At 39.8% G+C, this 13,210-nt stretch overlaps 1 protein-coding gene across 6 annotated transcripts in view; it reads right to left on the bottom strand.

The window, feature by feature from the left end:
* FN1 (fibronectin 1) overlaps positions 1–13,210 on the bottom strand; it is a 64,277-nt gene that overhangs the window by 31,005 nt on the left and 20,062 nt on the right. For all 6 annotated transcript variants that reach the window (XM_008690494.2, XM_008690495.2, XM_008690498.2 and 3 more), the window contains exons 13-21: positions 12,523–12,644; positions 9,996–10,176; positions 9,665–9,841; positions 8,540–8,668; positions 8,344–8,433; positions 7,330–7,524; positions 6,304–6,576; positions 4,720–4,986; positions 753–847 (exon numbers count right to left, since the gene is read on the bottom strand). In XM_008690494.2, the coding sequence (XP_008688716.1) occupies positions 753–847; positions 4,720–4,986; positions 6,304–6,576; positions 7,330–7,524; positions 8,344–8,433; positions 8,540–8,668; positions 9,665–9,841; positions 9,996–10,176; positions 12,523–12,644 (1,529 nt within the window). The remainder of the gene's footprint in view (positions 1–752; positions 848–4,719; positions 4,987–6,303; positions 6,577–7,329; positions 7,525–8,343; positions 8,434–8,539; positions 8,669–9,664; positions 9,842–9,995; positions 10,177–12,522; positions 12,645–13,210) is intronic.

The raw sequence follows: 13,210 nt of genomic DNA, 5'->3' as shown, positions 1-13,210 counted from the left end.
ACAGCAAGCTTCAAAAAGGGCTTCTCTATATATAAGTAGCATAATCATCAATATGGCCATTTGCATATTTCAAAAAAGAAGTGACCTTTGGTGTATTTTTTTAAACAAGCAATCATGGGGATTTAGTCTTGATTTCCAATTATAATAAATATTTCTCTCCCCACACTCTAACTGCCAAAGAAAGGAATTCTTTTAAACATATTCATTTGCATTCATCACTTCCCTAATATCATTACTTTAAAGAACATGAATCCAGATATCTACAGGGAAGACCTTAATCTTAACTTCTATTAAGAGATTCACCCAAGGGGCTTTGAACAAGTGGAGATGAAACTGATTGGATGGAAATGTGATTTTTAAGTGACTCTGAGTTTAATTGGTCCCCCTAAATTGGTTTTCGTGAACTTGTTGACACCCATTTACAACAACACAACAAAAGGCATTTCCCTATATATTTTAAAATGCAGTTCCCTGGGGGAAAGGATAGAGAAAATCAGATCACAGCAACAGTTCCATACTAATGTTTTATCCTTTGCAAAGCACTCCCACGGCCTCCCTCGGTCCATCCTTCCAGCAATTCAGTGAGGTAATGGTCATGTTATACCTGGACGATGCAGTGAGAGAGGCACAGACAGAGGCAGCTAACAAAACCCAGGTCTCCTGACTCCCAGACACCCTGTTTCTACCACATCCAGAAACAGGAGGGCATTTCAGGGCTGTATCACAAGAGATTAGGAATATCCACAACTTACCTTAAAACCAATCCTTGGAGCAGGTGTCCATGTGATCACAATGGTGGTCTCGGTGACCTCCGTGTTGTAAGGTGGAATGGAACTCAGAGGTTGCACTGTGAAAGAGAATCAATGCATGTGTTCAAATCTTGGAATCACAGACGATGGCACAGAACGTACAGAGAGCCTCAGTTTACCCAGCTAGTGGATCCTGAATGTCATAGCCTTCACTGGGTGGGAATTTGGAGGAGGTCAGTGCTTCCCAATCTTTCACGTGCCTCACAAATTGTCTGACACCTGGCTAAAACGCAGGGCCAATGTGGGGCTAGAGTTTGCATTTCTGCGATGCCAATGCTGCCAGGCCATGAATCATACTTCAGTAACAAGGGCCTAAATGACCTCCGAAGACACTTTGGAGTCCTTGGATTCTTTGATTTGTGTCTTTTCATCGAGTTTGGGATTTGAGTTTTATGACAATAAATTTCCCTCTACAGTCAGTATAAAATCCCATTTGAAATGTAAAACTGGTCACCACAAATTGATTATCATTCTGCTTTTTAAATCATTAATTTGAGAACAATTGTTAAATTATAGAATGTGATCTGAAAATAGCTCTATGCTGAGTTATTCTGTAACAATGGTCAATTATTTTTGGTTGCAATGAGAAATGCCATATGAAAGTTAAACAAAATCTGCCACCATGGACGTACTTATAAATTCTAAAGATTCCTTAAATATGTGATTATCCATCTAGGAGAATCCTATTACAAAAATTTAGTACTCTGCCACTGGAATTAAGAATTATAACAATTTAATTTTGCGTCTCCTAGCATCCTGACCTCGCTGTTATTTCTCTCAGTGAAAGTATTACTTTAAAAAAAGTAAGAAAAGAAGAAAAAAAAGTATGTGTACACGCACTTAAGACAGACATTTTCAACTGTCAACAAATCTTATTACAGATTTAGAATCGCTAAAATATAATCAGCTGGACAACTAAATCTGGTAATAAGGGAATAAGCATTTCAATAACTGGTTGCTGGTGAGGTCTGAGAAGCCAAGACATCTGAACAGGGTGAGTCAAATTAAGGGCTTTGAGTGTGTTGCCAGCCTGGATCACATGTTTGGTGCCTTCATAATTCCTTCCTTTTTATGTGCCAACCAAATTCTGTGTCCACTGGGGAAAGAAAAAAAAAAACCTATTAAATGCATTTATGCTAAATTATGAATGGCCGGAGAGACAGTTATCCTCCGGAGGTACACAATGGAGATTAGAAGAATCTTAAGACCCTGCTCACTCCTCAGCTCCAGTCACTTGTTTTCCCTTCAACCATGTGGGGATTTGGGCACCGCTGCAATTCTCCCATTTGTTTCCAGGCTGGACTTGAATGTGTGATTTTTAAAAATTGTTTTGAAAATACTCTGTGGAAAAAAAATAAAATACGTGTGTGGGCTACTCTGTAATGGCCACTCTAATGGCTGCCCTGAAGTTCTACAGGTTTAGTGAGCTGCTTCCTAACTACGTTATTATTTCAATGGTGTCTTCGGGAAAACCAGGACGGGTGACCCATGATCCCTTCCCAGAGTCTCTGAAATCATACACCACTTGGCTGCTGCTGACTTCGCCAAAATGCCGTGGCTTGCCCTGTGGGACCACATTAATGGCCACAAAAAATGATCCAGAGAGCAAGCAGTTTCTTGCACAGAACATCTGTGGAAGCCACAACTTTTTCACAAATTACATTCTCTTCAACTGTCTTGGGCTTGAAGACTGGGTGTTTTCTATTGCTTGAGCCAGCCAGCTAGAATCTTCCCAAGTTTAAGATGATGCTCTCTGCCTGGGAAGACCATTACAGGAAAATCTCCAAACCACAAACCCACAAACTGATGTCAAACAAAGGATGTGACTGTAAGTATGAGTTATGGGTTCTGGCAGGTTTCGTTAGGTGAAGCACAGCCTGGCTGTTAAAGAAATAAAATTTGCCCTATTTATAAAGGAGTAAGCTGTATTTTCCCCAGAAACAGCCCACCCCCCCCCACCACTCCACCCTCACATTTGCTTTTCAGAATTTAGCACGAGTTATAAAATCCAGAAACGTTATTCCCAGAATTAAGCGTGGTAAGACAGTGAAGAGCTACAGAAACATACAGCGATTGCAAAAATATGCAAGCCGTCCTGATGTTTACAGCCTCAGAGAGTACTTCAAGTTCAAATGAAGTTGTGGAACTGCCTTCTTAAGTAGGTTTATTTAAATTGAAGCTTTGCTTGGTTGAACTGTTTTCGTTCTCATTCTTCCCTCAATCATCTATTCACTGAGCAGTTTTTGAAGGTAGACTGTGTGCAAGCACTATGTTAACCTTTATCCAGTAAAATCAGTTTTGACAATCAGTACTTTAACTCAAATAGAATTGTATTTTATAGAAATATACCGTGCAGAGCATCAACGTAATATGGCCAATGTATCGAAGTCTGCAAAAGTGCTTGAAATAGTCCACACTGACTCACCGTACTTAATTGTTACTTACTTAACAATACTGAATTATTGCCACTATGCTTTTTCTTTTATGGGCACTCTATCCAACAAAAGAAACTACATAAAATAGGTCTCATGTTAAGGAATGAAAAAGTAAAAATGATCATTTGTAGAATTACATGTGGTCAGTAAAAGGCTAAATCTACTGAAATCTCCGTTCTAATTCATGAAGGGCCCTATAAGAAATATATATTTACAAGAAATACAAAGACACTGATTTCACATTAATAGATTCTAGAGTATCTTAGTAACATGTAACATAAAATGGCAAAATTTAGAGGTTAATTTACAAACGAAAAGCAAGATTTTACTTGCTTATAATTAGCAGTTACTTAGGAAAAAGACTTCACCAGCTAAAAATCCTACACCAAATTTAAGTGGAAATACAGTTTTGGTAAATTATGAATTCCTACTGGGAAAAGTTTGTAGAGAATTTTCCTTGGGAAGTAAATTCTATAGTTATTTACAGTTAAACTTATTTTCACTTTTTGAAGACTTCTTTCACCTATATTTTTAAACACTTTTGGAAAAATGCGAACTAGTTCATAGTTGTAATATATGTTGAAAAGTGTTGGGTGCCTCTATAATTCAAGATGGCGAGTTAAAAATAACAGCTGATGCTCAGCTAGAAATTAGGGGTCTCATCGTTCTTTGTAATGTAAATGAGAATGTTTTTAATAGGACTTAGTTTATGAATACAGGTCTTTATTGTGATGTAGATAGGTAGGAGATTTAAGGCCACTTCCCATAAAGTGTTGAGCAAAAAAGGACAGACGTGGCCAAAAACTGTCAGTCTCCTTCCCTCTGTGGAACTTCGAGAGTCATTTAAGAAAGATGAAAAGAAAAAAAAAAAAACTTAACTCTGTTCTGCAGAAATACTTTAATTTGCTACAGTCTCATAAAGAAATCCTTTCCTTAGCTTCTTGTTCTGTTGGTTTCCATTCAGTTGGTAAATGTTTTCATTCTACACGTAAACTGCTATCACTCAACACCCAAAGTAGCAGGACGTAGACATCCGTGCTAGTTTTGTTTCTTGCCTTAACTGGGGTTTGGTAAATTCGTTTCCTACAACAGCATTAGACTCTCAAATAACTGGGTGCTTTAAACCATGTTCCTCAACATGGTCCCTGACGAAATAAGATGCTTGGCAACATCTGTAATTTAACCTTCATCAAGGACATCTTGCTTCAGAAAACGATCAACTGAACTGAATAGTGTGCTTCATGATTTCTATTCTGGCACAAGCTCCTTAGTGTCCAATAACAAACACACGGATCAAGGGCCTGGTCCATGACCACACTTTGAGTAGCACTGCTTTAAATCTTCCTTTTTATTTAAACCTTGTACTACGGTTTTTTAAAAGTTACCTTTTTAAAAATCAGAGGAAGCACGGAGAATATAAACATCAGTAAGAACCTACGACATCACTAAGATAAGACGTTCCAACTTTGGCTTACGAGTGGTGAAGACTCCAGTGGCTTTGGGGCTCTGCTGGTTGCCTTTGACAGCTACGAGGGATGCGGTGTACTCGGACGCAGGCTGCAGATTCCTCAGGGGGTACTGTGAGGCCGAGGGCCCCACGTTGTACTTCTTGGGCTGGCCTCCCCGGGTCGGGCCCACGGTCAGTCGGTACCCGGCTATCCGGGCCCGAGGTGGAGTCCAGGTCACCAAGACGGTCGAGTCAGTTTCATTGGTAAACCGGAGGTTAGTGGGAGCATCCAATTCTAGAAAAAAAGATGACGCACATCAAGAAATATTTGACCCTCAGTAACGATCATACCAAAACTCGAAAGCTTGACTGAATTTTCTAAACCTTTCTTAAGGTTGAAACTAAGTAAAACTCAAAGCCTTGGAAATGTGGCGCCATTATGAGATGGAGTGTTACACGGAACTTTGCAAAATGGTGTCAATCATGAGAAATGGTTGTTTTTTTTTTTTTATGCTTGACTTTGATCCTGAGGAAGGTGGAAATTTCCAGCATGACTTTCCCATCACCCTCTGAAATTATACTAACATTATAGAGATAGCATTATCAAAACAGAAACAATAACAAAAAAACCCACTTGTGAATGCCACAACGCGCTCTGAACCAAACAGGTTAAAACATGAGAGACAAACCCAATAAAACAAGGGCAAGATGAAACCTATGCAAGGAACATAAAGAATATTGTCTGCGCGTGTTGAATGAATAGTCCTTTGCTAGAGAAATAAAAGTGATTTTCGCATGATCCGTATTAGATAATAATTAAAGCATATCTGTCAGAATCATGGCAGGACACGGGTGAGTGCGCACTATCAGAAAGAATCACACAAACCGTGAGTTTTCTTGAGGGTGATAACTAGCACTTTCCCTGCAGTAAATTAAAACCCTTTTCAGATGAAGGAAATGCTTACGAGGGAGTCAAGTATAATAACTGAAAGAATGGGACATGGAGTCACAATGGCCGAAGTCCATGTTCCAGCTCCATTGCTTCCTAGTTCTGGGACTTTCAAACTGCAGAAGTTTCTATGAGCTCTAATTTCTTCATGAATCCAATGCAGATAAGAAGACCTTTTTTCATTATACCAAAAAGAGTAGGAAACATAAGCACATTGCTTGTAAAGAATTGAGCAGAGGCCCTGTGACTTTATATGCTATAACTGTTTCAGCAATTCCTATATATAATAATTCTGCCATAAAAGGGTTAAGAGCGTACATTTGTATTGATCTAGATATTTTCAGTTTACAGAAAATATCCTCAAATTTACAATCCATGTCTCTGTCAGCAAAGAAAATCAGGTTCTCTTAAGTTCCCCTCTTTCGGTGCCATTACATGGGTACGTGTATTTCAGAAATGGATCACCATTTAGTATCCACAGAGCTGGTCTCGGTTTTGTTTCAAAGTGTAATGTGCTTTATGTCCACCACGCTTCCCTTATCCACTGGGTATTTCCCCATCTGTAACTGTACCCCTAGGAGTTAACGGTTTGCTCTACATTCACCACCGACTGGAAGTCCAGGTGGAGAATTTGGGGTGGAGATAGTCAGGAGCAGGACCTACTGGTTGCTTGTTCTGCCGTCAAAGGCTTGCTCTCCCGCCCTTGGTTCACAGCGAAGACTTTGAAGAGATAGGTGACCCCGGGAGACAGGCCGGTGACTTCTGCAAAGGAGTTCCTGTTGACGGGCAGCCTCTGCCCGTGTTCCCCAGGCAGGTTGACGGGGATCACGTCCACGCGGTAGCCAGTCACTGCACTCTCAGGGGGTGTCCACATGATGGTGATCTTCACGTCCGTCACTTCCACAAACTGCAGGTCCCGGGGAGGGGGAACTTTATCTAACAGACAAGAGCCAACCGGTCATTCACAACTCCTGCTGAAGAGTATTGTTTTTAAGCCCATTTCCCGGATGTGTATAAGGAAAATCGGGGTGCCTCTTATTCCAAAGCAATGCTAAGTTTTGTCTCCTCACCAGAGAATATGTGTTTTTGCTTATATTTTCATGGTTCAGTCATCCTGCTTACATATGACATTTGAAGCTTTTTATTTTGTTTTACCTAAAATGTGTAGTGAAGCAGATAAGTTTCCAATGTATTAAGTGTCCTATCAAGGAGTTTAAAATAAACACATGAAAAATAAAATTAAAAAAAAAAAACCCTAATTGTGACAACAGAAAAAATGTGGTTTGCATTTTACTGACCCATTTTGTAAGACTTAAAAGCAACAGATGAACAGACACTGAAGTTTCTGGGGGGAAATATGAAGGCTTTATGTGCCAGTTTTTAATCAGGAAGGCCAATAGCCAGCTTTGATAAGTGCGTTTCTAGTGTGGACATTTCAGCCAAATTTCTTAAGTTGAGGGATAAACTAATCTATAAGATTTCTTGCATATACGGACTGTTGACAGAGACAAAACAATCTTCCCACAGAAATAATCATTCTTTCATCTTACACTTCTGGTTTGCCCCAGCAGGCTAATGAAATGGGCACAGTCCAAGGGCAGTCTTAGTCCTCCAACAAAAGCCAGGTTAAACGTGTTACCCTGGTAAGCCCTAAGAGATAGGATATCCCAGGAGGAGTCTTGAAGGTACCTGAACGCGGGACGCCAGTGGTTTCTTGTTGGATGAAAACAGGAGTACTTTCCTGGTTTTCTTCTACCGCATAGATAGTGATGTTATATTGAACGCCGGGCTGCAAGTCACTGAGGGTGACCGAGTTGGCGGTTTCAGGAAGGTTGAGTTCTGTGCTGCTACCTTCTACTGATGGCGAATACACTATTCTGTACCCTGCAGATTGAAGGGGAAAAAATTAGCCACGCTGTTTTATGAAACAGAGGTTTAATGAGTCATAAATCCCTCTTCTCAGAAAAGCCCTTAGCATCTTGCTTGATTAGTTAAGAACTAGTGACGCTTTCTGACTCTTTAGATGTTGCCACTTCTTATAAGGACGATTCAGTACAAAGATAAAATAAGAGCAGCCGTGCAATCCTTTTTAATAATAAATGTCATCCTTGAAGACCTGATATCCTTAATAAATGTCTATTAGAGATGCCATGAGGTGAAAATCTTCATGTTAAAACGATTTCTTCTCTTTGAGCTCTGGGCAGTGAAAGCAATTAATGAACCACCTTGAGCGGAGATGGTCTAGCACTGTCTGTGTCTTTCAGAAACTTCAGAGGCAGCTGAGGAGCTTAATGAGCTAAGAAGGCAACTGAGCTACCTCTTTAAGACGAAGTCTTAGAGTGAGGTTTTCAGAAAAATTACCCCTCTTCGACCTCAGAAATACCTGGTTTAATAAGTCAGTGAGCTGGCTTTAGAGGTTGTGCGTGTGTGTGTGTGTGTGTGTGTGTGTGTGTAGGGGGTCAATAAAATGGACATGATGGGAAATATTCTGTAAGAAAGTCGAGCTATAAGACTTGAAAATAATCACATTTGAATTATCATCATGCGCACACACACACACACACACACACACACACACCTCTACTCTGGTCTAGAGTCACGTAAGAGAGTGAAGTGGTAGCCCTGTCCACAGATCAGAATTGGCTCCCCCACCACCAGCGCCATCAAGATTAACATGGCAGCCAAGAAGGAGGCCAACCTCACCTGTGATGGGCGCCTGGGGTCTGCTCCAGCGAACAACAATCGAGGTGTCATCAACTCGGTCTACAGCAGGGTCGGGAGGAGCATCAGGCGCTAAGAGAAAAAGAAAGGAGCAAACGAGGAAAACAGTCAGGAACTATTGCTCGAGGCCTGTTCTACAGAAAAAAGATTCTCTTCACAGCACGTAGTACGCATGTACCTGTTGTCTGCGAGGTAGACAGGATCAGACTCTGCTCTCCTTCTTCAGATATCTGATAGACATTCACAATGTATTTTCGGCCAGGAAGCAGGTCAGGGATATTCACGGAAGTGGCCGTGCTTGGGAGATCTTTAAAATATAAAGGAAAGGTTACCAGTCAGAGCAAACCAATCCCTGAAATCACTCCACAGCCTATAAGAGGGATATTTTTTAAAACTATATATTCATAAGGGAAGGGGGCAAGTCTAGAAGGAAATGTACTAATGGGTAATCAATAATTATCAATGCATTATGGGATAATTTTTCTTTTGCTTACCATTTTTCTAAATTTTTTCTCTAAAGATATACAATTTTTATAATCTACCCCCAATTTCTAAAAATAGCTCTCTGTAGTTAGAAGGCAGGGTGATGGTTATGGGCAGGGGACGATGGGGTAGGAGGGATATTCTTTTTCTCGATCTGGGTGCTGGCCACATGGGTGTGTTCACTTTATAAAAATTCATTAAAAAAAAAAAAAGCTCTATGCCTATGATATATTATGCTATAATAAAGTTTTTAAAAGGCCCCTAACCATGAGAATTTGAAAAAGCATGAATGAGGGTACCGTGCACCCCCAAAGGCTAACATTTTCTGCTGTGGTCCTCAAACTGGCAATCACTTCCCTAAAGAAAACACTAGGAGCTCCTGGGTGGCTCAGTCCGTTGAGCATCTGACTCAATTTTGGCTCAGGTCATGATTTCAGGGTCCTGAGATCAAGGCCCACGTAGGGCCCTGCACTCAGTGTGGAATCTGCTTGTCCCTCTCCCTCTGCTCCCCTCCCTGCACTCTCTTAAATAAATAAATAAATAAATAAATAAATAAATAAATAAATAAATAAAATCGACTTTAAAAAATTATTTTAAAAAAGAGAGAGAGAGAGAAAACACTATGGTTGTATAGACCGTGCCCAGGCAAATGGGTAATGCAGCTCATATCAGGGACCAGGAAAATGTGAGCATGGCCCAGGAAAAACCCAGCTCAGTTCTAGAAAGCTCAGCTCTTTCCCTTCCTCACAGTGGAAGTTCGTCCCGCCCGAGCCATCAACTAGTTCGTTCCAAAGCTGTCATGACGGCGCATTTAGCTTACCGAGATACTGCGGTTCATCGCCCTCCTCACTCAGCTCGTATTCCACACGGAATCCTGACACAGTGTCTGAGGCCGACACCCATGAGACCACAAAGCTGCTAGCCGTGATTTCAGTCACAGATTCAGAAGTGGCCACAACGGGAGAAAGGGGTGTCGTCTCTCCTGTCACGGTGTTGCCTAGAGAGTCACAGAAAGGGGGAAGGGGGCCTTCAGCCATGGAGAACATTTACTACTGTCGTCTACAGAGCACCACTTAAAACAAACTGTTGGTGCTATCCATGTTAGAAGAGGACTTGGGCTGAGGAACACGGGCACAGCCATGTGTACGTACTGGTCACCGGGGGGCTGGTGCTGGTGGTGGTGAAGTCGAAGCGTGTCACCTCTTTGTGGCCGTAGTGCTGGACACTGATGAGCTGCCCCTCATATACCACACCTGGCGTCAGGCCTTTGATGGTGTACGAATTCAAGTGGCCGGGAATGGTGGCCTCCCTCCAACGGCCTGGAGAATTTTTCTGAAGATTTCAAAGAAAAGAAACCATGTCAGTATTCACAAGGGTGGACATTCAGAAATGATCTTGAGTCAAAGAACAAGGGACCTCGGCAGCTCCCTTGTGGAGAAGAATCATGGAAAACTGGAATCAGAACAGGGACTTGCAGCAGAGTTTAATATTAATAATAATTATTATTATAGATAATATTTACTGGTAGCTCACTGTGTGCCATGCTCTGTGCTGTTTTACTTGCATTCACTCATTTAAACTTCATCTCTGCTTTCCTCCAAGTTAATGGTATAATTGCCCTCGTTTTACAGGTGAAGAAACAGCATTATGTGACATGCCCTAGGTCACACAGTCACAGGTGCTGGGCACCTTCCTTTTTGCCAGACTAATGATGAACCCAAGTTTTGCCTCTTCCATTTTTTAAATTTCTACAATGAACAGAGATAATTCTTCCTGGAAGTGGGAAAAGGCCATATAGTCTTTCACTTAGTAGGATACAAATTTCTTGCCTTGCAGAAATAGTCTAAAGTATAATACTGCTTTGTGACTCAGTTCCTGGGACCATCACATATAAGGTTCCGCTGGTCTGGCTGTATGACTCATTCTTGGATATGAATTACCCCATCAAAAGCAGTTCCCAACTTTGGGCAAGACTGCAGAAGAATGTGATTTCAGTTTATTTAATCTTTGATTCCAGTTTATATTTTCACATCCCGTCCAACTTCATTAACATGTCATGGATCACAAAACTCATTGCAATAAAATGTGTGGAAAAGAAACGGCCGTACTTCAAACAAGATGAGGTCCTTTTAAGTGTAAATATTCTAAACTAAGTCAAAATATATTTTTAATACCCGGTGAGTTTTTTAAATTATCCAATCAACCAGTTCCTCAATAATTCAAATACTCAAGTGTCCATTTATATTTTTGAAATCAACGAAACGGATCCTTGTATATTTTAAATTTGAATTTTAACTCAAATACCCTGGAAAAAAAAACTGCAATTAGTCATCACGATTAGCTCAGATTTAATGATAAATCTTTCATTCAATGTAACTTTTCTAGACAGTTAGCTATCAGAAGAAAATACTCAAAAACAAACTCTCGGGTAACATCCATTGAGGAAAAACCTGAAAATTCTTAATCGTTAAAAATCTCAAAGAAATTCATCATTGCAGCTTCTTTGAAGATTTTCCAATTCAATATACACTATATCTCTCTGTAAATGTTCCTTATTACAGACATTTCACATAACACCTCAGAGTTAGCTTTAAAGTAAATAAAATTCGTAATGAGATGAAATGATGAAAGACAAGAAGGTTTTCAGGGGAAAATATAGTGATCCCATTGACAAACATCTACTAGATACAAAGTTCTGGAAATGGCTGTTCCACATACTATAGAAAAGAGTACTGAGTATACTAAAAAAAAAGATCTCACAGCTTGAATTTTTCCCCAAGAGTTTAAATACAACTGCATGAGTCAGTCAAATTTTTCATTTTGTTATTTATTTATTTATTTATTTATTTATTTATTTATTTATTTATTTATTTTTTATTTATTTATGAGAGACAGAGAGAATAGGAGCAGCAGGGGAGGGGCAGAGAGACCTGGAGAAGGCTCCCTGCTGATCAGGACCCGAGCTGAAGGCAGATGCTCAACCAATTGAGCCATCCAGGTGCCCATCATTTTGTTTTTAATTGCTAGAATTTAATAGCTATGACTAAAAGTGGGCATTTTCCTCCTGTGTCTAAAATGCTGTTTCTCAAGTTTCGAGTCATGAATTTTGGAGGTAGAGCAGGCAGGTTTGAAGGATAAGAAACACTAAAGCTTACTAGACCAATATCTTCCTCTGTATGATTTCTTCAATTTCTAGATGGCTCTTATTAGAAAATCACAAGGTTCACATTTTAAACAAACCGTCATTCCTCATGTATTCTTCCTTTGCACCATCTTTTCCCCTTTTATCTAAATAACTTCAGAGGATCAAAAGTAATATTTTAAGAAGTGTTCCCTTATTAAAGTGAACCCAAAGAGCTAAATATTAATTTTTCAAATCATGGAAATGATGCCAGTAATTGTTTTCCTCAGAGTAGGAAGACATATGAAACCTTTAGATTCTCTTCCCATATTGGGGAAGAATTGTTTCAGGCATTATCATTTCTAAGTCCTTGTTAAGAAGATCTTTCTAAATAATAAATCTTTCTAAATCCTTCTAAATACCAAAAAAGCTAAATCTGTATGTCACATCATGGATAGTTAATCAGATCTGTTGGCTCAACAGCTGGGAAAAGAAATGTTTAGAATGTGTTAATTTCGGTAGCCTCAGTGTGGTCAGTTTCTGAGTGGGATACTCACAGGCTTCCATCTGAGAATGTACTTGGAAATGTGAGATGGTTCTGGTGCATTCCACTGAATGGGGTGAGAATTGGGTTGACTGGGGGTCTCAGTGATGATTACTTGGACGGGACCAGTTGTGCCTGAAAATGAAAGTGTGAGATTTGGTGATCTTGGGTATTCACTTACTTCAGCTTAAAAGTTAGTGCACATGGATGGCCATCATTAAAAGACGGTTTTACTTACCAGTAAATGCAAGTAGAGTAAAAAAAAAAAAAAAAATTCTGGGATTACGTTTTTACATCCTGACCTTAGCAATCAATGCAACAAAATCCTTTCTTAGTCAATAGATCACTGTCCCTCACATGAGAAAAGCAAATAGAACTTGTTTATAGCAAATAAAATTTGAAAAATGCCTCTCAGTTTCCTTTCCTCTCCATTTTCAAAGTAAGAATTTTGAGAAAATTGCGAAACTATCCTAACCCAAATAAAGTGACACAGAACCTAAACTCTATTTATTTATCATGCTAAGCTTCTTTAAAGCAAATTCTCCTCTGTGAAGGCTGTCATCAAGAATGCATCTGCCCACAAAGAAGAGAACATTCCAAAGGCCATACGACATGATGTAAAACACACATATTTCTAAATGGGGTAGAATCCTAGATGAAGAATTACAGACTCAGTTATATTTCTTTTTTTTTTTTTTTAA

This window comes from Ursus maritimus, unplaced genomic scaffold (assembly GCF_017311325.1).
Source record: "Ursus maritimus isolate PB19 unplaced genomic scaffold, ASM1731132v1 scaffold_1, whole genome shotgun sequence".
In the NCBI taxonomy this organism is placed as follows: domain Eukaryota; kingdom Metazoa; phylum Chordata; class Mammalia; order Carnivora; family Ursidae; genus Ursus; species Ursus maritimus.
The sequence above is the reverse complement of the archived record's forward strand: the minus strand, read 5'-3'. Positions and strand labels throughout refer to the sequence as shown.